A 24,230-nucleotide genomic window follows, 5' to 3' on the forward strand; every position below is an offset into this window, starting at 1 on the left:
AATTAATATTTTATGAGTGAGTTTTTTTTTTCATTGCCATGAAGATTTTAAGATTGCATTTATATATTGTAATAAGTATAATTTGTAGTGTTTTTCGTTTAACAGGAACAGTATAACAATATATGTAGGTATTGATAGCTCTTAAAGTTTTAATATGTTTTATTTTGGCAATGCGTATTAATGTTTGTATGTGGTCTGGTACTTAATTGTGATTGTTTCAAATTTTAAATAAGTGCTCGAAAAACAATTTGAGTTCAAAATATCTAATTGAGAAAACATTATAATGTTAACTTGATTTATTTTATATTTTTCCTGTTTTTTATTTTTATTAATCTATAAATATCTTTTTAGATATATTGTGTATATTTATTTATCAGTTTAAATGGCTCAACATGGCACATACAACTTTTAAATTACAATTGTCCTGATCAAATGCATAAATGTATGTATGTATGTAAATTAACACTTAAATACAAATTTTGTATGCAGTCTACATAATTATTAATTACATATGTACATACACAATTATCGTTTCCTCCCTAATTTAGTATTAATGCAAAAATTTAATACATTGATTGTAAATTATTAAAAAAAAGATTTGTTATATTATCATTAATATATTCAGATTGTTATTTCATTTGTTTAAGCTTTTCATTAATTATCCAATTTTTGTTAATGACTATATATGTATGTAAAACATACTTAGAGCCATGATCGGCTGAATATATGTAAATGTTTTGAAAATAATAGTTACTTTCTGAACGCGAAACTTGAAATTATAAATGGAGTCGGCATTAGAGTACAATGTTGTTGATTTTAAAGGGATTTTTAATCATAATTATATGTAAAAATTTATTATTTTACAAAGGATATCTAGTAAAGTCAACTCCAACTTTTGAAAATTCTTTGAATTTATGTGGCTTCAGTGTTTCCTATTTTCTATTACTCCTGTTATTAACAGATAACAGTTTTTTATTTGACTATGATTTCTCTACCCTAAGGCTTTTTTAATATTAACATTATGTTTGTTCTCTAAATTTTCTTTTAGTTAGACAATTTAAACTATCCTCTAATTACAGTTCAAAATTCAAGACATAGTCTTTCAGTAGACCGGGCAATTTCAGTTTATTTATATTTTGTGCTAGTTTCCTATCCAAAGATTCATAAATGGCAAGACGAGATAATTGTTTTAGGCTGCGAGGTTTTCGATACAAAGACGAAATGACAGCTATTAGTTGCTCAGTCTTTTTGCTGGGCACTTGGGCCACATAAAAATTGTGCAATGATTTGAGGCAATTATATAGTGCATCATGTTGCATTGTGGCATAAAATAAATGTATTATGCGAGTGAAATTCAAGTCTGGATCATTAAGTATAAATTCTTTTTTTGTGATCAACACAATATAGTAAAATAATAAATAGCGGGAATTTGTACGAAATGAATTGCGAAATGTTGTATCACTCAAAGATTGACGTGTAACTCCTACTGAATCAACACCACCGACTCCACCCCCTCCAACACCACTACTACCAACAACTCCACCAGATCCACTTCCACCACCGTTTACGCCCTCTCCAGAAGAACCTGTCAAACCCAAGGCATCGCCAAACCTAGCTATTTCATTGGAATATATGGCGCCACCAGTGGTCTTACTACTTAATACTATATTCGGGTCTGCACCGTATTGCATGAGCGTTAAAGCCAGCTCGTGTATGCGTAGCATATCTTGACAATCTCTAACGTTTCGTACCATGTCCATTACAGCCTGTAGAATATTTTGATATGTTTGATTACAGTCTAGACCATGTTGTAGTAGCAAGAGTAAAATATTTTTAATAAAATCGAAATTTGTGCGTCTTAGTGTGTCACAGCTCAAGGTAAAATTTTCACTAACAGTAAATACTAAAACTTGTAATGGTGTTAAATTATGATGATACGAACAATTTGGATTGGCACCGTGTTGTAATAATATACGAATGCAATTAACGAAACAGACCTGCAAAAAAATATGGAAAATATGTACATGATTTGACGCAAGTTTACTTTACCACTTTCGAAAAAGTTCTCAATAAAAAGTATGGTATTAGTTACTCATACTTACCTTCATTGAGTGAGTATAATGTTGTAAAGTATCTGTGTTAATTAAAGGTATCAATAAGACCATAATAGGCACTGAACCATCACGTCCCACAATATTTGGATCACCTAAAAATTAATTTAAATTTAATTTGTTAAATTTTAATAACATGAACAGTTCACAATTTTAACTTACCATCTTCTTTAATTAACATACTTAAGAGTTCAAAACATACTTCCATATCACGGATGTGACGAAAAACACAAGCTAAAGCACTATTGCCCGCCTGATTAATGGAGTTTTTAGCACCATGTTGCAAAAGAAATCGTACTAAATGTAAAACATCCCATTTACTCCATTTGTCGTATCCGTATCTAAAAAACAAGAGAAGGTAGCAATTTATGGATTTTAATAAAATGGTTTGATTTCAAAACCAACCTGGCCTCCTCCAAAGCATAGCGTACTATTAAAGAATGTAGAGGAGTATTTCCCAAAACATCGGGTTCATTTATAAGCTCTTTACACCCACGTTCCAATAAAAGTCTTAGAATGCTAAGTGTATCTTCAGCAGATTTTCGGGCAATAAATATGACTATAAAACGAAAACACCATTTACCATTTTACGTATTTTGTAAGGAAAATTTTGTAATTTTTAATTTTACCCATGTGTAGAAGAGTAAATTGTTGGGTACATGTTCGTACTGTCGTTACTGCTCCATGGTGTATAAGCAGCTCTAAAAAGCGCAGTTCATGTAATATTGCATGATGTATGGGATAGTATTCATCTTTGATGAGATTTATTTCGTCAGATCGAGTTACTACCAACTGTTGCACACAATTCCAGGCACCACGTTCGCATGCCATGTGAAGCAAATGAAATACGGGCTTTTTTGATCTAAAAGGGATCTGTTAATGTAATGATAGTTAATTTACCATGATTTAAGTTTTTAGCAGAAATTAAATTTTAATCATACCCACGGATCATCTAACTTTTGAACCAAAATATTAAGTACATTTATTTGGTCACCATCAATGGCATAACAAATGGCATTTTGAAGTTTGGAATTATCGAAACGGTCGCGATATTCGACATCTTCGTAGTGACTGGTATTGTACTGAAAAAGTTCACAATTTGGACTATGGCAACCGGGAAAACACATGCGAGAATCACATTCGATGCGTGCACCATATTTCAGTAACAATTCCACACATGACTCGTGCCCTTTAAGACAGGCAATATGCAAGGGCAGCGAACATGGACTACGATTCAAATCAGGGCGATGACGTTGCAATAACCATTTGGTTAATTCGATATGATTAAGACCCACACTGCGCTGTAGAATATTAAAGCCACAATCATCATGTATGACCAAAATATTTTCATTCTGCAAAATTAAATCGAAAGAAAAAAAATCAATATTAGATGCAATGAAACGCCACACGAAACCAAAACAAATAAGGCAAATACATATAAACGGTGCAACAAACCTTTGGAATTTCCAAGAGTAAGCTCTCTAATGGTTGTATTGATATTTTTGGATTTGCTCGAAGAATTTCGAATAAAGTTTTAATTTTTTCTTCGGTAGCCTTTGAAACTTTGTGACCATCACGATGTGATAACAAGGCAGAGCCCGAACGAAATATTTGACTAACAGAGCCTCCCATTGTAAACGAATGTAATGTTGCTTCCTTTTGTTGTCACTTTCAAGACGTATGTATCTAATAGTATATTTTTTTACAATTTCTTGGTTTTGATAAGAATTTGATTCATAAATTTGGTCAAGTCCAACAAATAATTTTCCTCAAACTATGTGGGTCATTGATCAACATTCTAATTTTTTGGGCTATAAAAAAAGAAAACACTTTTCGTTTTGTTTTTCATTCACTTGTTGTAAAATCAAAAACGTAATAAACAATTGTATGTATTACATTTGTTGTAATTTTCATGGAAATTCTTTAAAAACTTGTTTCATCAACATATTTAAGCTGTTCTCTTTTTGTTCGGCTTGTAATTTAATATTGTTTTACTGTATGTATTCAGTATATTGAGTTTTCCTTTACAAATTTTACTGCTTACAACCAAAAAATCAATACGCACTTTCAATAGCAACAACAAAATACATCTGTATGTTCTTAGTTGTTTCGTGTCAATTCTCACGCATTCCCACAGATCAGCTGTAGGCATTTGTTTTGAAAACAAAGAAATGAAATATGGATGAAACAAAACGAACAATACACAATAAACGACAAAATATTTTCATATCATACAGCTTTGCTCTATGATGTTATTAAGTTAAAATGCTACAGAAAGAAAAAAAAAACGTTAATTTAAAAAATGTGAATTAAGATCCAGAATGTAGATCCTAGTGATGTACATATATAGTTTAATTGGTTTCAAATGTGAAAGGAATTCGATAATTGAATCATAGATCCGTAAAGAGCGTAAAGACCAATTTTCCCAAACACATTTTTTGGTTTATACTGTTTAACTAATCTATTCATAAGATTGCAAATTATGTTCTAACCTATTTCACTAATGACTATACCAGATTCTCTCATAATCATCTCATGATCGAACTCATAATCCCCAGGCTGACCAGCTACCACACTGCCAACTAGTCTACCGGAGCACAGTGCACGATTATACGAGAAGATTGTCATAAAAAAAAAACAGATGAGACATCGGGCTTTAATTGTTCTCATAAAAACTAAAATTCAAATTTAGGGGGTTTTAATTATACCCTACACCACTATAGTGGGGAGGGTATAATGCGTTTGTGCTGAAGTTTGTAACGCCCAAAAATATTGGTCCTAGACGTACCTTAAAGTATACCAATCGCCTCAGAATTTCTGAGTCGATTTAGCTATGTCCGTCCGTCTGTCTGTGTGTCCATGTAAACCTTGTGCGCACGCAACAGGTCGCAATTTTCAAGACAATTTTATGAAATTTGGCATATACCCTTTTTTGGTTCAAGGACGAACGCTATTGAAAATGGTTGAAATCTGTCCATTATTTCTCCTAGCCCCCATACAACCGTACCCCCCGAATCGGGCCTTTAGGCTCACAATTACGTTATGTCAACAAAAATCATCAAAAATTAGTTTTATAGAACGATAAGTGACAATACTAATTTTTATAGTGATCGGGCCTCATTTGACCCTAGCCCCCATACAAACTCCCCTTCAGAAAATGACTTGAAGGTCAAAATTATCTTATAATTACTAATAAAACGATCAAAATCTACATAAATGACTTTGAAGTAGACGTAAATTCATCTACCAAAATTTATAAGGATAGGACCATATTTACCCCTTCTCCCCTATGAGCCCTCTTGTAGAAAATATATTTTTTGTCAACAATAAGTAAAAAATTTCACAATAAAACAAATTAAATGCTTTATATAAAAAAATCCACAATTTTAACATACTGACTGGTGTAGGGTATCATATGGTCGGCAATGTCCGACTATAAATTCATACTTTTTTGTAGTTGAATTTGACAATGAAATAACGTTTAAAACATTTTAAAAAGGGTTTTCTGGGAAAGATATAATTATATTTACAAGTAGTAATAAGTTATAACTGCCTGTTTTAAATATAAAAAAAAAAACATTTTTTTAAACGCTTTTATTTAACTTGCAAATTTTGTAACTGAGTTTTCGACCAATTGATCAACGCAATTCGGCCGAAACTTGGTATATACATATGTACACCCTGTGGTTTTTGAACTGAAAAGTGGTTTGTGAATTTGAAAAAAGGGAATTTGCAAGATATGAAAATTTCAAATTTCTTGATTTGTGGTCAAACCAATCAAAAATTTTTTTATAATTTTTTGTTTTTTATTGATTTTAAATGTTTTAATGCAAATGTTATATGTTTCTATTTTGTTTACTGTTCTACTTTTCTACTGCTGTTGTTCAAGCATCACAGATATTCTCATTTGTATATTTACTCCATACGGGAGGTACCTCGCCCATAATTGCTAGTCCATCATTTTTTTCATTAATAATATTAGGTATGTTAAAGATTAGCGTGAGTCCTTTAACTATTAAGTTTCCCAGATATACGAATTTATTATATAGAGTTTAAGTTTATAACAAAAAAATCACCTTCACGCCGGAAATAAAAATTTTAGAAAAAATATTTAAACGCTTTATTGAAGTGAAAACCACAACTTAGGTGTCTAATATAAAAACAAAGATAGGTCTTGCCAGATTAATCATTTACATTCGAAAGTAAAAGAAAATAACAGTTATTTTCATTGATACGCTGAGATGTTTTATCTTATCGAATGATGTATTTGGAACTTGAGATGTCGATGATTATGTTCCTTGATATAAACAAAATTTAAAACTAACTAAAAAAATACAAAACTAATTTACGATGAGCATTTATACTATGTGTGAAAAAAATGTTAAGAGAATGAGCTTTAAATAAAAAAGAGATAGATATTCTATGGAAAAGAGCTTTAAATAAAGCAAGAGAGTGATGGGCTCCCCAATCAATCAGTGTTGACAATTATTCGCGGAACTTCCCTAGTCAGCAGCAAAAATCAGAAATTGTCGAATACTTTTTTTCAATATATGTATTCTTAATCAACTTTGATTTTTATTTCGAATTACTTATTAAAATTTTCGTAAAAGAACATTGATAACTTATTAGTTTAAATTATTACCATAATAATAAAAGTTTGCATATAAAAAGTATGGAAAAAACACCAATAGAATATGCATAAAGCACAAAATTGACTTGATGGGGCTGTTTGTTCATATCGAGTATATTTGGGGCTGAGAGAACAAAAAAGCGTGAGTAGAATAAAAGAGATTAAAAAATTAAACATTTTGAGAAATAGTGCTCCCTCAGTAAGTATACTACGTAATAATGATTTTTATGAACTTGATGATGTGGTTTGCTTTGTGGATGTAGATGTGTGGAGCTCATTGTGAGCAATTTTTAACATTACATGTTTAGTCTATATCGGACTATTGTATCGAACGGTTGTACAATAACTTGAGCAAAACGTGCAGAAAGTGTGTGTTTGAAAACAAATGCAATTTTAAAAGAACGAAGTCTTGTTATTTTTTTTGTACGTCTTCTTTGAATCGGCAAAGGCGCCAAGAATTTTTTTATCGTAATTTTCGGTTTTATTCCAAAGAAAACTTTTTTGAATTGTACAAATAAGGTGGACAATTTTGAAAATATTGGGCGAGTTGCCTACTCGTTTAAGCGGACATTTAAAATCGTTTTGAAGTTTTTCGGGTTTTAAGCCGTTAGTGATTTTTTGAAGGAGAAAAAAATAAAAAATAAAACAAACATGATATAAAATTACGAATTTATAAAAGTTCACTTTAAAGGCCAAAAAAAAAAAACAAAATAACCTTAAATTTATTTTTATAAAACCTGCCTTAAATCCTCTCTTAACTGCCTTATTACCAAATAAAAAAAATATTCAAAAGTCTGTGAAAAGCAAATGTAGTGATATTTTTATATAGAAAAAAATAAAATTTAAAAATTTTTCTTATATAAATAATAAGTTTAAAACAACACAAATTGTTAAGAAATTAGTTTTACATTTTTCGGGGAAAGATTTTTCGCCAATTAATTGCTCGTAATTAACTATTTCTTTTAATCGGTATTTGAATTTTTTAACATAAATGATATTTGCGAAATTTTTTTATTTTTGGGCAGTATGCGGTAATTGTAAAAAGTTACGTTATCTCCAATAAAAAAGAAAAAATAATAACAAATCAAACAACCAACCAACAACTAAATAAATATCCATCCAACAACTCAAACCAACGTCAATCCAACACAATACAACTTTTTTCACTCACTCTACCTACCAACTATCACTGCAACTTGCATCTGATCAAACACGGATATTTTTCAGTAGTTTGTTATATATTGCTTTGTTGTTGTTGCTTTACAATTTGCTTTTGCATTTGGACTGCAATCGATCAAACAACACGAAACCCGACGAGTTCGGTTGCAACGAAACTTGTCTGTTGTTTTTTATACAACCAATGATTGAGGCGATTATAATTATGATTACGTTCGTTTGTTCGTTCGTTCATTGATACATCATACTTGCTCTCATACCAAGGTCAATAAACGTAAGATTGCACGCGATATCAATACAACAACAGTAACAACAATAATAAAAAATATATAAAAAACCGGGGTCAACGGTAGGAAGGAGTATACGATCGTACCGTATACGTTCACTCACTCTATGTGTTTGTTTTGATGTATGAAATTTATAATGAAAATAAAATGTGAAATTATTCAATACAATAAAATGAAAATTAAAATTAAAGAAAATTGCAACAACTAACCAAACCAAAAATATTGTTTACAACAATACAAGTATGAAATCTTATTAATAATCATTTCAATAAAACCAGTGATTTAAGTGGATTAATAAAATATATCAAATGAAAAATAATTCAAACACTCACTCCTCCAAACAAAAAATAAATAATAATAAAAACAAAATCACGACAATTTCTTTGACAACACAAAAAAGCAAAACAAAAGAGGTTGTCAACACTAACTAATTTTATTTCAAATTTGGTTTGTTTCCCACATCATGCTCTTTATATATTAAGGACTTCAATGAGTTGCAAGAGGTATGTTTAATTATTAAATTAAATAATTTCGAATTTAAATTAATGACTAAATTTGATAATTCTGTTTTATAGGACATATAGGACCATCCTACATTATTAGTTTCCAAAAATGCAATTAATCGATTAATTGCATTCGATTTCCATTAACATGTATAACAAATTCCCAACATTTTTTTAAAACAGTAATTAATATTTTAATATACATATTAAAATATTTTATTAAAATAAAATGCTTAATGATGTTGATAAGCATCGCTTTTATTAATATGCGAAATCTAAAATTCAATTTTCGAATTTAATAAAATGGGCGGTACGACACCTAATATTGCTATTCCGCCAATTTATTATTAATTTTTATAGTTTCTCAGATATACGAATATTTTTTGTTTTTAAAACATATATATATATATATATATATTTATATATATATATATATATATGTTATATGTATAATATATATATATATATTTATATTCTATCTATATATATATATATATATATATATATATATATATTATAATATATATACTATATAATATATATATATATATATTATTATATATATATATATATTATATATTATATATATATATATATATTATTTTATATATATATATATATATAATTATATATATATATCTATATATATATATATATATATATATATATATATAAAAACTTCGAAAATTAGAACTTATTTTGGAAATGTTTAAAATCTATTAAAATAAAACTAGTTCCTGTAGTCTAAATGTATTAATTGCGATATTATGTTCGAATATCCGAAATTAAGTTAAAAAGATTTTAAGGTATTATAATAATCTATGGATCAAATACCTAACTTTCAAAATATATTTTTGTTCGAAATAAAAATAAATATTGTTGGAATTATTTAAGTTATTAAAATAATCTATGGTCATAAGAAAGACTAATTTAAATTTGACTACGACGATTGTCGATTTTCGACTACTTCTTTAAGAATAAAATTATGTAGTTCCTAAACTGGCTTGGCCATAGATTTACAAAACAAAATTGATTTCATTTAAATAACCATTCAATTTTACACAACTTTTACTTTGTGAAAAGGTCATTGACTTTTAAGTGTAATAATACATATTTATTAATTGCAATTAAGTATTACGTCGAATAAACAATACTCCAGAAGTTTGTTTGTTATTCTTTTTATAATAAAACAAGAAGTTTAAAACCACCCAACAAATTAACCAATAATAAACTGGGTTAATATTTTCCCTAAGTAAGCGTTTTATAAATAAATATGTATGTATACTTTTGTAATTCTAAAAGCAAAATTTAAACTTAACTATTTGATTTTGGTTTTTTATACCGCAACGTATTAACTACAAGTAATACATATGTTTAAAATACGATTTAGTTAAAAATAGACATCAGCAATATTTTGCAATATTTGTCCAAATCGTTACAACAGTTTGATGATGGGGGTCATATTTTCTGTATATTTTAGTAGGTATGTAATATTTTTATTTTATACGAATAGTTTTACAAAAGCTATTTGGACATTGAGTAGTGGTTTGTGCTGACTGACCCCATTGGTTAGTTGTTGATTTTCAATATTTCGAATATGAATTAAATTGGGATTATTTTGATTGGTAATGTAAAAGTATTGCTAAGCTCTTTTTCATACTTATTTATGGTGATTGTATTGCAAAGTTTACAAATAAAGAATCAAACGTTAAGTACAACATCAAGCTAATTTACAACGTTAAAAAAATCAACGGCTGTTACAATTATTTCCGCTTTCAAGTCAGCTGTCTTAAGGTTAAAAATGTAATTTTACATGGCGTCTTTGAAAACGCAACAAACACTATAAATATTCCACGTTATTTTATTTTTTAATATTACTAACGATTTTATACGATTTATTAATTAAATAGTTAGATATTTTAATTTATTACTGAGTACTTCATAATTTTGTGTGTTTAATGCTAACTAACTTATATAGAATACTAGCTATACCCAGTGTGCTTTGCTACCCTTAAAGCTATCTATATATTTATATAAAAGAGTTGCGTTAGTGACTGATTGATCATCGCACAGCCTAAACGGCCAAGAAGGGATTTTTGGAAATTCAAATTTTTAGGGGGTAGAAAAGGGTACATTTTGGTTACTTAATATCTTCTAATATAAAGAAGATATAACAAAAACGTTACACTTATTGTTGTTTATTCAAAAAATAAGCGGACACTTTTCGAACTTCGGTTCATTTAAGGAGTAAATCGGTAAAAATTGTACTTTGGTACTTTTTTGAACCTTACGTACCTCTTTAACCAGTGAACATAGAAATAAAATTTATATCACCTTATTGAAAAATTACGACTATAAGTTTAGTACTTTTGGGAAATTCGGATGTTTAATGGGTAAAAGTACTTATTTTTGGTACTTTTTTGTTGCCGTTAATTTGAAAAGAGGATGTCTATATATTAAATCCGAAGATATACACATGGGCCTTTATCGGGCCTATTGTGCGCTCCTTACCAGTAAATTGAACCGACGACCACCGGTCTACCAACTACAATAAAGCACGAAGTATCCTAAGTGAATGAGAATCTAAAAAAGGAAACATTTTATTACTTTTTTATCGTTGTTTAGCTGATAATTTTGAGCCTAAAAACTAAAAATCAAGAACGAGGATCCTGATTGAAAAAATCTATATGAGAGACCTTTTTGGTTGGTTTGGTTGTTCAATAGGTACTTTTTTAAATTTTTGATAAAATTTAACTTATAGTTTCAATAGTTATAGTATAGAAACATAAACTTAAACACACATATTCCTTATTAAATTATAACATATAAAAGAGAACATTTGGGTACTTTTTCGTTCATCAATTGGTACCTTTTAAAAAAATGATTGTACTTAAAAACATAAAATTAAATAAACAGCTAGTATAAATAAAAAAACATTTTTATAAATTTGATGATTCTAATTGTAATAGTTTCCCATATATACAACGTTAATTAAGATGTAATGTGTGTGGGGGCTCCAAACCCCCCATGATGAAAGTCCGCTATTTTTTCTCCAAAATATGCAGATGAATATTTAAGTTCTTAGTGCAAAATTTAAAGAATTTAGTTATTATTTCCAGATAAACGAATTTTTGTATTTTATTAAAATGGAAGGTGCTGCTTCCCCCACGGGTAGTTCACCAATATATTTCCCAAAATGTTTTAAAGATTCTAACTGTAATAGTTTCCAAAATAAACAACTTATTGTATTTAACTTATTTGGGAGGAGGGGCGTTGCCACGCACCCTAATGCTTGTCCTCCCACTTTTGTCCTAAATAATTATATTTATCTATATACTAGACTAAAGACTAGACAAGACAAGACTATAGACTTGTACATACATATATATCATTTTTATTTGTATGTTTATATCCTACACCATTATAGTAGTGAGAGTATTATTATTATTAGTGCCACCTTAAAGTATACCAATCGGCTCAGAATCACATGTCCGTTCGTCTGTCTTTCTATGTGTGTTCATGTAAAGCTTGTGCCCACGCAATTTTTAAGAAATTTGGAAATGGTTCAAATATGTCCATTATTTTGGCTAGCCCCTTCAAAACCATACCCCCTGAATCAAATTAAATTAAATGCTTTATTATTTAAAAAAACAAACAAAATTTTTAACATAATCACTGGTGTAGAGTATCATTTGAAAGGCCCTACCCGACTATGCATTCATACATGTTTATTAATCAGTTACAAACCTTTTAATAAGTCCAATAGACCTTCTTTTCGAAATTGTTACACAGTGGTCGGTGTATGTAGTCGTCGTTATTATTATTTTTGTGTGTATTTTTTTAATTTTATTTTAGAAAACTTACATATTGTTTGTAACGAAAAATAAAACATTGACATAAACATACATAAAACTGAACATGAACGTCGTCATTTTATAATGACCTAGACATTGACTATAACTGACTGCACTTGCTCGATGAGATTGTTGTTGTTATTTTTTGCTTTTTGCCACACACACCAAAACTAAAAAAAAACGCACACCATAATTTGAATTAAATACTTTTTTTCTAAAAATACAATTAAAAAAATCAAGCTTTTCAAATGCCTAAAGTTATTTTAATAAATAAACACAATAAAGTCTGTCTGTCGGACAGACCAAGACCATTTGTTAATTTGTTTTGTTATCTGTTTTTTTAACCAGTTATAAATTTCAAAATTTTTCATATTTTTTTAGTTGATTTTTTTTTTTTGACATTTGAAATGTGTTTTTTAATTGGTGTGTGCATTTTTACCTCTTATATTCTATTTATATTAAATAATTTTGTAAAGTTTTTTGTTCAACTTAAACTAAATATAATAACAATAAATATTAACAACAATATTTGTTAAATGCTCACACACACATTCATTTAAATTCAACAGAATATTCAAAATGAAAATGTTTATCTTTACGTGTTTTTACAATGCCAAACTAAAATACAACAACAATATAAAAAAAAACTAAAAACTACAGTTAACTTGTGTTTTATTTTCAAGGTTTTACACAACAACAATAACGAAAAGCTCTAAACTGTATTACACCGAGAAAAAAAATCAATTCTAAATTTACATGACTATTTTGTGATTTTCTTTCTATTCTATCCAAATAAAACATAGAAAATGAAAGTGCTGATTCAGTAAAAAATAAAAAAAACGAATACTTTCATTTAATTTAATTTTACTTCAAGTTCATTCATAATTTTGCCTGATCTTGCATAAATAAATGATCACCGCTTCACAAACGTACGTGCAAAGTGTTTGAATTGTGACTTTTTGCAGAAAATTTAGATTTCTGTTGAATTAATAATTAATTTCAACTTTATTCTTAATAGAAATTAAGACTTTAACATCTTTCGTAACTTATGCGCTATTATTACTGCCATTATTAATATAAGGTGTAAGCAGCATAGGATTTTTATTGTTCAATTCACAATCAAGTTGTATATTGTATCTACTAAAGTGTAGTGAACAGATTTTTGTAGCAAGTCATAAGTTTATGTTCACAATAAAAAAAACACTCAAAAAAAATGTCAAAAATAATAAAAAAAACGAATAATATTAAACTAATGAAAGGAGCAAAATAAATCAATTAATTTCTTTTTATTTAAAATTCTATTATTTTCATTATTCCACATTTTAAACTAATAAATAAACAGTTTTTAATAAAATTTTATTTTTGTTTTGGTAAACAGCTGTTTGTTTGTAATTTCTGTGTCGTTTTTTATGTCAAAATCGATTGAATTTTTTATTTATATGCTGAAATAAACAATTGACAACACTGAATTTTCTTATGACATTCGAAAAACATATGAAAAATTGTCGTAAGAGTTGTATAGAACGTTTGCATAGAAAATACCAACAACAGTGTTATGACTATTGTAGCAGCTGCTGACATACAACGCATACAACGCTACAACATCGATTGTGAATTGAACATATATTTTTTTATGTTTTTAAAGTATTTTTTAAAAATCAAAATTAATTAAAAATATAGTGTCATTTTTAAAAGTTACTGCAGCATATTACCAAACAAAAAAATATATTTAAATAAGAATTTTTTAAAAAGGGGCGTGATTATAAAAAAGTAACAATAAAATCTTTATGTGTGTATTAATATTTAAAAAGAAAAACCCTTGGTTTATGCACCACAGCTTGATACATACTCATACACAGTAATGAGGTCAGTGAAGGTCGAGGCTGGTTTGATAACTAATACATTTACATTTTAACTACATCACACATATTTATGACGTTAAATTGAATTTCAAATCTATTTTAATATTGAAAAAAATCACAGACACTCAATACTTTTCTTATCGTTTGTTTTGTTTTTTTTCTTACTAGCGTATGAGTTAAGTATTTTCGTTTTTTATTGTTTTATTGAAACAAATGACAATTGTGTTGTGTTTTTTATAGAATTATTTCTACAAGTGTAACAAATAAATACAATTTCAAGTAAAATGCGATAATATGTATACACTCGAGGCAATGTTCATCGTTCTTCTGTCTAACGCAAGCTTGTTAGGAACAGCAACAACAATAAAAATAAGTACATACAAATGTGTATTTGTATTGTATTAGAACAACAACAATGACGACAAAAAACAACGAAAAACTGTTAAAATGCTACATAGTATGTAAGAGAATTAAATCTTTTTTACTAATAATTAAATTTTTTAAAAATTCAAAAGAACAGAGGCTGAATTATCGCGAAATGATTGAATAAAATTTATAGTAATTTTAATTTTTTTGATGATGTTCGTACGTCAGAGAGAGAAAAAAATACATTATAAAATAAATGTTATAGGTTTTTATTACATAAAGCAATAAACTTTGTATCAGACATAAGACCGATAACGTTAGATATCACGATTAATCTTTGCCGTTTAAAGAATTAATAACGATAATTATTAGGTTCTATCTCACACTTCAGTTTTTAAACTAAGAATGCATTTAAAGCGCTTAAGACACTTTTCAGAGCATATTTTTGGTTTTCATGCTAATTATTAAAGGCTAACACGATCTTACGAAAATAGCTGGTGTATTGTATGACTTATTCAGAATCAGTTATTTTTTTTAATAATTACAAGAAAATTTTAAAATAAATCAATTCATTAATTTAAATCCTCTCTTTTTCTATCAATATTACGATGTTTTTGATATTGTTATTATTGTTTTTGATAAAGCTCTATAAAGAGAGCGGCAGAAAATGCTTGTTGTCGTCTCACAGCATAAACGCTAAAAAATTTCAATAGACATTGTATATTTTTCTTCCGACTTTGCGTTTGTAAAGCAAACACACAAAACGAACACTTGTCGAGTCCACTAGAGGCTAAACAAGCTAGATAAGTATGAATCTATGAGTGTATGCTAGCTAGTAGTACTAGTCAGTTGTACGTACATACATACAAATGTATTTTGAATGGCTAGCGCTAGGCGTTTTTTATATTTTTTTTGTCGATTTTAGCAAAGCTACTAGAGGTTTTTGTGTCCATTTTTCTCCCGTGACCCTGGCCTGCTATTGAAGCTCACTAATAGATGGTATTGTATTGATGTTGTTGTTGTAATAGTTCGCATATACTCATGAGAATGTATATGTACGTGAATGTGTATGTTTTGTATCTATGTTATAAATATATGTACATATAAACAAATACGAAATACGAATATGAATGAGTAGAAATATATAATAAAAAATAATATTAAAAAAAAAAAACAAAAACACAAAGTAAAATATATTGAGGTAGTAGTAGAAGGTAATAGGAATATTTGTATAAAAAATATAAGGAGGCGTCTGGTATTAGAAGGGGGAGATATAGCAACAAAATTTTGCAAGCGTCTACTAAAGTTTTTTTGTCGATTTTTTATTTATTTTCTGTGTTCTTTTTTCAGTGTTCTACTATAGAATACGCAAAACAAACATTGAGAATAACCTCAAAATATATCGGCAAATTGCATTTTACATATGTATTTGTATTTAACCCTTAAGCTTTCTTTCAAAAACTACTTGTTATGATAGTGAGGTCTAAAAGTCATTAAAGACATTAAAGGACGCATTATTGGAATACTATAAATAAAACTGTGTAAAATTTCAAATGAGGGTACTGCAAAATTATTCACATACATTCATACATACATACATACATACATACATACATACATACATACATAAAATCCTTTGTTTGTTTGTTTAAGCCTCATGCATGAACGACATTATGGCCTATGTGAGTATATCACACCGTTAGTAGTCAGAAACGATTTTCCTTTTAGTCTTTTACTTGCTTTAAAAAAACGCTTACATTCTAATAAATGACAGACCAAAACATTAATCAAAAGTACGTTTATGAACTGCAGGAAATACTAGGGTTAACCAAGCAATAAAAATTCTTGAAAAAACATAAAAAATCTAGAAATTTTTCCAAAAAACGTAAAATGGCCCTTTAAAAAAATATAAATAAATTAAGAATTTTGTAGATATTAAATTAAAACAAGAAATTTTAAATGACTTTAAGCTAAACACAGCATTTAAAATAACATTATAAATACTATCCAAAAAATCTACAAAAACAAAAAATCATGACCTTCCACAATGCCAGCCATATAAAATACCTACGTAACTAGCAGCAAACAGAGTTAACAATACAGCCAGGCAGTCAGCCATCTAGTGGAACCAGCAACAAACAAAGCAACCAATCAAGCCGCCAAGTTTTAGCCAGCAGCAGTCGCTTAAAACTCTTTAAGTTTCATTTCATTAACAGAACGGACGGACATGACTATGCTTAAAACCAATCTACCAATTTACTTTACTCTACTCTACTACTATAAATTTTTGACTGAATGTTTATGTGTATTTTTGTGTATGGTGCTTCATACTCATGTAGACAAAATACCCGTCGATAGCCGAAAAATAAATAATAATAAAAAACCGACGAAATTAAAAAAAAAATGAAAAATAAGGCCAAGGTGACTCACCTTGATTTAGACTCACAAAAACTTTAATGACCTCGCCAAAGCTTGATACAAATAACAATTATCAGACATACATACAAACCCATATACATATATCCATACATGAGCATATAAAACTACAACTATAACGACGAACGACTAACGATGAAGACAGCAACAACAAACAGCACCAGCGCATACGACAGAGTTAACTAATGACGACGAAGTCGCGTCAATCAAGTCTTTTACCACAATTTGTTTTTGTTATTACTGCTATTTTTGTTCCCTCTCTTTGTTTTAGGCAGACACACTCTCGCTAATTGTCGGTCTATTTGACGACTGATTCATTTGTTTAGTTCGCTCTACGGAACTAAAAACAAAAATTTTAAAGTTATAGATAGAATTTAATTTTAGTTTATTTTTGAAAGCCAAAACAAAAGGAATAAAAAAAAACGATGTTTTTTATAGTTATGATAAGACACTTAACACAATCTCTGTATACCTTTAAATAGTGTGTTTGTATCAGGGTTGGCAAATGGAATTTTCAAATTGTATATATTTGTATCAATATAAAATAAAAACATTTCAGGCTTACTTCTGGAGTCAGTAAACTTATCAATATTTGCATTAATCAATTAGAAAGTTCATTAATCAATGTACAAGTCCATTGATTAGGCAATAGGCTATTTTATATAATATGTAGGTTAGTTAGACTAGTTAATAAATTATACCATTTAGTCAATAGACTGATTCTTAGACTTGTCAATAATCAGTATCTCTATGAACCTAGGGGAAGACTAGTCTATAAACTAGGCAATTTACTAGTCTTGTCGGTAGAATAATTCATATACTTGTCCATAGATTAATCCATAGAAATTAAAAGCAATCAGATAAAAAATCCAAAATTTGTTAAATTTTGTTTGGTTATAATCTCTTCCAGGATTCTTTACAATATCCTCTTCCGAAGTTTGAGCTTTGTGTTAAAAGTTACATTTTTATATTATTATTTCAATAAGCAAATATATTTCAAAATTGTACAAAATGGATTTTTGTACTTTTGAAGATCGATTTGTACCAAAAAAGTACAATTGTACTTTTTTCTGGAAAATTTTAATCCATAAACTATTGCACAATATGAAGAGTTTCGGATGTTGTTTCTTCTTAAAATTTTAGAGTTTTGTGGATCTTAGTTTTTACCAAACAATGTTAATCTTTTAATTTTTTAAATATAACATTTTATTTTAACTAGCATTTTTTTGTTTTGAAAAAACTAATGCAAATTTAATGTAAATATTTAGTATTAAACAAAAGCTAAATTTAAAATGTAAATTTCGGTATGGCAATAAATAAAAGTAACATTTAGAAAACAAGTTGATTGCATTTAAAATTTTATCATTTTTGCAATCATTTATGCTGTTTGCTGTCCGTTTCAGCTCTTATAAAACAATTAATCAATAAATTGTTATTATTTGATAAAATACACCAGCACAAAAAAAAAAAAACGTGTAAAGGGCAACGATAAAAATCCATATAAAATGCAGCATACGAAATCATAAAAATTGGCCCTAATGAGTATTGCTTGTAACAATAAAAATTACTATAAATATTTATAACATAATTATATTATTTATATTAAAAACCCATTGGTTTTTTTGAAAATATTTAAATATTCAAAAAATTCATACTGGCTGACCCACATACAAATTAAAAAGAGGCCTAAAATAGCAACAGACACTAAAAAAATTAAGTTTTACTTAACCTTGAATTGAGAATTAAGACTGACCGAAACATAGTGTAAACTTAACAAAGCAATAAAAATATCATAATAACATAAACAAAATAACAATTTAGGCCTGAAATCAAAATACAAAATTTTACATTTCATACGATTATGTTTAAGTTCTTTTTGTTTTGAACTGTAACTGATTTATAAAAAAATCATTTTTACACATGCTAAAGACAATAAATAACACATATTTAACAAGACAACCAATATCATAGTCAGAAGCAATTAACTGTAACACTTAGGCCAGTATGGTAGGCATTATTTTTTATAGTCAGTAAAAAATGAACACAAAATGTAGAAAATGGATGAAACTATATAAAATTTTAACCCTCGAAGTAATTGTAGAAAATTTTAACCCTCTATCTATTTCCGTCCAAACAGACGGACATTGCTAGATCATCTATGAATTTAATAAGGGCACAGAATATACATACATAAGTATATACTTTTGTAGATCTACGATAAATATTTCCATGTGTTACAAACTGAATGACAAAATCAATGCATGTAATTTTTTTTTTAATATTTAAATTTTGAATATATGTATGATATGTCATTGAAAGCGTCTCTCAAATTTTGATAAATAAAGTATGGTTTAATTTTCGTTGGGAATCATCCTAGGTCGCCCTACAGAAAGCATTAAAATTTATGAATCCACTACAAAATCGCTTGAAGTCGATAAGTGTTTTTATACATACATATGTGCTGTCAGATAAATACATATGTATAAGTGTATATGTTATGGAAATTTTATTAGAATATATTTTTATAGTTGTCTTATATAAACGGTGTTTTTTCAGTTTAGCACACTATTAAAACGAAACAATACATTATTAACAAATGTTGTGCAATAATTTACTTTGTTTCATAAATAAAAAGTAAGTGATTAATTTTTAAGTATTTCCAAATTTACTTAATGACATTCTAACCGTTAATCAAGGCATCAGTGTGTTCACCTCACTACCACCAATAAGTATATTTATGATCATTGTTGTTGGCCAAAATTTATATTAAATGAAGTGTTGTTGTTGTTGGGTGACCATCAAATAGGTAAAGTTTAAGGTACCTACAAGTATGTATGCGAATGAATACACAACAATAACAATAATGAAAATATTGCTGTGTTGTGTTGTCGATATTAAACGACATTTTGGTGGAGTCGTTTTTTGTCTGTCTAGTGGATGTTGTTGTTCGTCAGAAAACAATGACTGTGTATTCAATTGGCATTTTGTTAATGTTGTTGTAATATTTTTTGGAGAGGTCATTCTCCTTCAATATAATCATCATCGTCATCACGATCAATGTACTTATACAACTTTTTTTCCTTAACGATCGATATGCATTTTAAAAAAGAGTAAAATATTTTTTTTATTTTGTTGTTTAATAAAGAACGAACTCTTTATTTTTGTAATTTTTATGCGTTTAGACGGTTGATGTACGCTTTCAAGTACAATATATTTTTCCCTCCAAAAAAAGACTTAATGTGTATGAGGTAATATTTCTATATGAAAAATATATGGATATGTATGTATATGTATGTATGTATATGTATGTATATGAATATCTTATTTTGGGGAGTTGCTTTTTCGTTGTTGTTTCCATTGTTATTTCTTAATTTTGTTATTATAATTAATAATTTTGTTGGAGTTCAAGAAGAATATATGATTTTGAGGGTCATCGAGGAAATAAAAAAAGTTTTAAAGTTTCCATAAAATAATGTTAAGTTGTACGTTCGTATAAAATTAATTTGATTATAAATACAAAAGGTGTTAACGTGATGGTTTTACAATAATAGAAAAATTACTAAATACATTTACTTATATATGTACGTATGTATTGTAGTACTATTGATATCTTTAATGAGCTGTATTGAAGTAAGTTTAGTTAAATATGCTAAATGTATTTTTAGGTTCAACTACTAAAATAATAAATCATTTACTTAGATTTTTATACAAATTATTTTCTGTAATCATGATCCCATTGTCGTGATCTGAAACTTTGCTGAATACATAAATTCGTATTTAGGACATTGCTTAAGAATATTTGTAGTGTTGATGTCAATATATACGTATACGTATTTTATATACTGTTATTCTAGACGTATACGTATGTACTTTGAACTTATATTACGTATACGCAGGTATTAAAAATTAACTCAATTATAATTTCTTTAAATTTCTTCATAGAATAATTTTAATAAATTCAATGGATTTTTTATTAATATAGATTCAAACCAGTTTTATTCTGAATTATTTGTACATCTTTAATTAACATTTAATTTTAATACAATTTTTTTATTTATATATTTATTTACTTATTATTAGTAATATAAAGCCATACTGGCCAAAATAACAGTATTATAATTGATGAGTATTATAAAAACCTTAAAGAAAATTAAAAACACTTTAAATTCATTTTTATTTACAATAAAATTAAAATTTAATTTCATTTTCACATTAATTTGTTTTGTCATAAATTCTTATTTTACTTTCAACATCTGCGTCGACGTTTCTAAATAAAAACAAAAGAAAAATAAAATTTGAACCTACCACAATCTATTTTTTATTTGGGAACGAAATTCGCCCAAAAGTTTAGAGCAGAAGTACTACAAATATAACTAATACATAGACAAACGGACCACAATATTTATTCTGCTCGTATTTTGAAGAGAAAGAGAAAATTTGAAATTAAAAGAGTTTGTTGCTTTTGTTATTTTGTTTCTAACAAAAGTCAAAGAACTTTTCTGGTAAATATTAAAAATTTCTTTATAAAGGTGGACAAAAGATAATTTCTTAAGTTCGTATATCTTAAAATTTTATACAAACTCTCTGGATGGCGTTGATTGTGAATTTATAATAAAATATTGTCATTAGAATTCCATTAATGAAAAAATTCTTTCTAAAAATTGCAAATATCATTTGCATAGACATATATGCTTATTTTAAGCTAAATCTCCCGAACAGTAAATTATAGTATTTTAAAAAGATATAAAACAAAAACTGGTTAGAAAATTTTAAAGTTATTAAAAATGCCCCAGGACAATAAAATGTCTTTGGGCACTTGATTAGGAAGTGTGGACAAAAAACTTAAATTATTTTGAAAAATATTCTAATAAAACTATTTTATAACATAAAATATGTATATATTTAATTGAATATAAGTTTTTGTCTTTAATATATAACATGAACCTGTTCCCAGCTATGATTAAAACAACATTACAAGGCAGTTTCAAAACTTTATTTTCAGTTATTTACAACTTTGTTAAACAAATTTGAATTTTTCTGAAATATTATCATTTTTCAATAAATTTTTGTGTTCTATATCTTTTGGAAATACTAAATCTATATACATATATTATTATTCTTTAACAATGATATGTAAAAATATTTACATAATAGCGACACGTGATAACGTCGTTTAATCGAGTTCAAACTTCGGTTATCTCAATATCTGAAAAGGGAAATCGTTATGTGGGGTTCATCGACATTTTGTGGTCACTCTAGTATATATTGTCCTTTTACTTTTCAAACAATATAGAGCATTTTATTTCTAGTTAACATCGATGTAAATAAATCAAAGACCACTCATATTTCGTTATATCAACCAGTTTTAGAAATATGTAATAGTATAAGTTTTAAAATCGGAAGATTTAGAGATTTTTTAACTTGTGATTAGTTTAGTTTGTTTGTTTAAACGTAATATAAAAATTTACGATCGTTAAAATGCTTCTAACATTTTAGCTAATGGTTAACCACCGATAAATTTTTTTTTACAAATTTGTGAAAATGTGTGTATTAATAATTCATACATACATATCTTAAATTTATGAATAAAATATAGATTGAGCTGAAAATTAAAAATGAATAATATAATAATTACATAAATACTTGTTTACATACGACAGCTATCTTAAATGTAATAAGTATGTTGAACTATCGTTTTTGCATATTTGCCAAATCATAGTTGATATCTATAATGATACTGGTATACATACATACATATGAATACCAGCATCTTTATTAATACTCAATGAAAACCAAAAAAAAAAAAAAATTCATACAAGTATTAATAAATGATGGCTTTGGACTTTAAAAATATTGTTATTGAACTTTAGAAATCAGGTTTACGGTTAAATAATTTGATTTATTTTCATTTTTTGTTGGTTGTTGTTGCTATTTTTAAGTATCAACGTTATTTTTTGTCTGATCGCATTTGACTCATCTCTGTTTAAAGGAAACGACAACATCTGAAGAAAACACACATATTTAAATGTTTAAGGAAAGGTCTGAAGCAATAACAATAATAACAGCAATATCTTCATACATTCACCCACCTTTTGCAATACTGAGGTACCACAAATAAAACTACGGCATGCACTCTACGTGTATGAAATGAACTGCATCGCAAGAGTTCAGTTTCTGTGAGAGTTGCCTTTCGTCTGTGAATGAATGAATTTTTATATATTTGCGGAGGGTGTGGGGGTTGTAGAGAGCTTTAGTGAGTAAAAGTTTACATTAAGAGTATTCAACGCGAAAGAGTGTTTAAAAGTAACTCTTAAATTCCCTTTATACATTCTGAATTTGTATGAATTTTGAAAAAGTAAAACAACGACCTTAGATGTATGAGTACGTATCAGTACTTTTTCTTTTTATTATTCTCAGCACAGCGATGACACGGTAAATTTGTGTTGTTAGGGAAGGTTTTATTTATTTTATTTATTTGTTGGTCTTCTTGCCTTAACAGCATTAGTGAGTGTTTATTTTTTGTTTTGATTCTCATCTCTGTTTACAAAACTTTGTTTTCTCCCATCGCCAATTTTTGTAGAAACGGGAGTTCATAAATACGCATGGCTTTGAAGAGGGAATTAATTATCTGTTTTTTTTTTTTTTTAAATTGAAGAAACATCTCTTTTTGTTTAAAATATAGTTCAATGAATCTTTCTTTATTCGTTGCAATGCTTTTTGCTGTTGTTGTCGTAGTAGTTGCTGAGAGTACGACACACAATACATCATATACCATGTAAATAAAGTAAAACTGAATTTGAAGGAATTAATTCGAAATTTACCATTATAAAAAACTGTTTTTAAAATAAAACTTTATTGAAAACCCCCGTAAAATCTTTAGTTCGTAAAATTAACTTACACAATAGCATTTTAAGTTATTATTTTAACACGGTAATGACATTGTGGGCAAGTACTTACAATTCTCGCTTACACGTTGGGAGTAAAGTAAGTTTTTATTAGTTAAGT

At 27.7% G+C, this 24,230-nt stretch overlaps 1 protein-coding gene and 1 long non-coding RNA gene across 4 annotated transcripts in view; one reads left to right on the top strand and one right to left on the bottom strand.

Annotated features, from left to right (window-relative positions):
• Positions 1-32: 32 nt before the first annotated feature.
• LOC111684034 lies at positions 33-4,199 on the bottom strand. 3 transcript variants are annotated; one of them, XM_046953360.1, is made up of 8 exons: positions 4,008-4,199; positions 3,567-3,922; positions 3,053-3,463; positions 2,741-2,984; positions 2,517-2,670; positions 2,274-2,452; positions 2,103-2,206; positions 33-1,997 (listed from the first exon to the last, which is right to left on the bottom strand). In XM_046953360.1, the coding sequence occupies exons 2-8, from the start codon at positions 3,741-3,743 to the stop codon at positions 1,074-1,076; spliced, it is 2,193 nt and encodes a 730-aa protein (XP_046809316.1). In that variant the 5' UTR covers positions 3,744-3,922; positions 4,008-4,199; the 3' UTR covers positions 33-1,073. The 3 variants fall into 3 exon arrangements, with proteins under 3 accessions (XP_046809316.1, XP_046809317.1, XP_046809315.1); XM_046953361.1 differs by having other exon boundaries at positions 3,567-3,940; XM_046953359.1 differs by having other exon boundaries at positions 3,567-3,769; positions 3,801-4,199.
• A 2,838-nt stretch (positions 4,200-7,037) lies between these two features.
• Positions 7,038-24,230, top strand: part of LOC124420012 — a 45,644-nt gene continuing 28,451 nt past the window's right edge. The window contains exon 1 of the long non-coding RNA XR_006940981.1: positions 7,038-8,707. This is a non-coding gene — a long non-coding RNA (uncharacterized LOC124420012). The remainder of the gene's footprint in view (positions 8,708-24,230) is intronic.

Source organism: Lucilia cuprina, chromosome 5 (genome assembly GCF_022045245.1).
Source record: "Lucilia cuprina isolate Lc7/37 chromosome 5, ASM2204524v1, whole genome shotgun sequence".
Taxonomy (NCBI): Eukaryota; Metazoa; Arthropoda; class Insecta; order Diptera; family Calliphoridae; genus Lucilia; species Lucilia cuprina.

Bases quoted from the DNA above. Each gene is read 5' to 3' on its own strand.
- LOC111684034 (XM_046953360.1), bottom strand. From the start codon at position 3,743: ATGGGAGGCTCTGTTAGTCAAATATTTCGTTCGGGCTCTGCCTTGTTA. The intron at 2,985-3,052 runs GTATGATTAAAA...TTACATTAACAG, and splicing joins AAAAGTTAGATGATCCGTGG to ATCCCTTTTAGATCAAAAAA. The intron at 2,671-2,740 runs GTAAAATTAAAA...TTCGTTTTATAG, and splicing joins ATTTACTCTTCTACACATGG to TCATATTTATTGCCCGAAAA.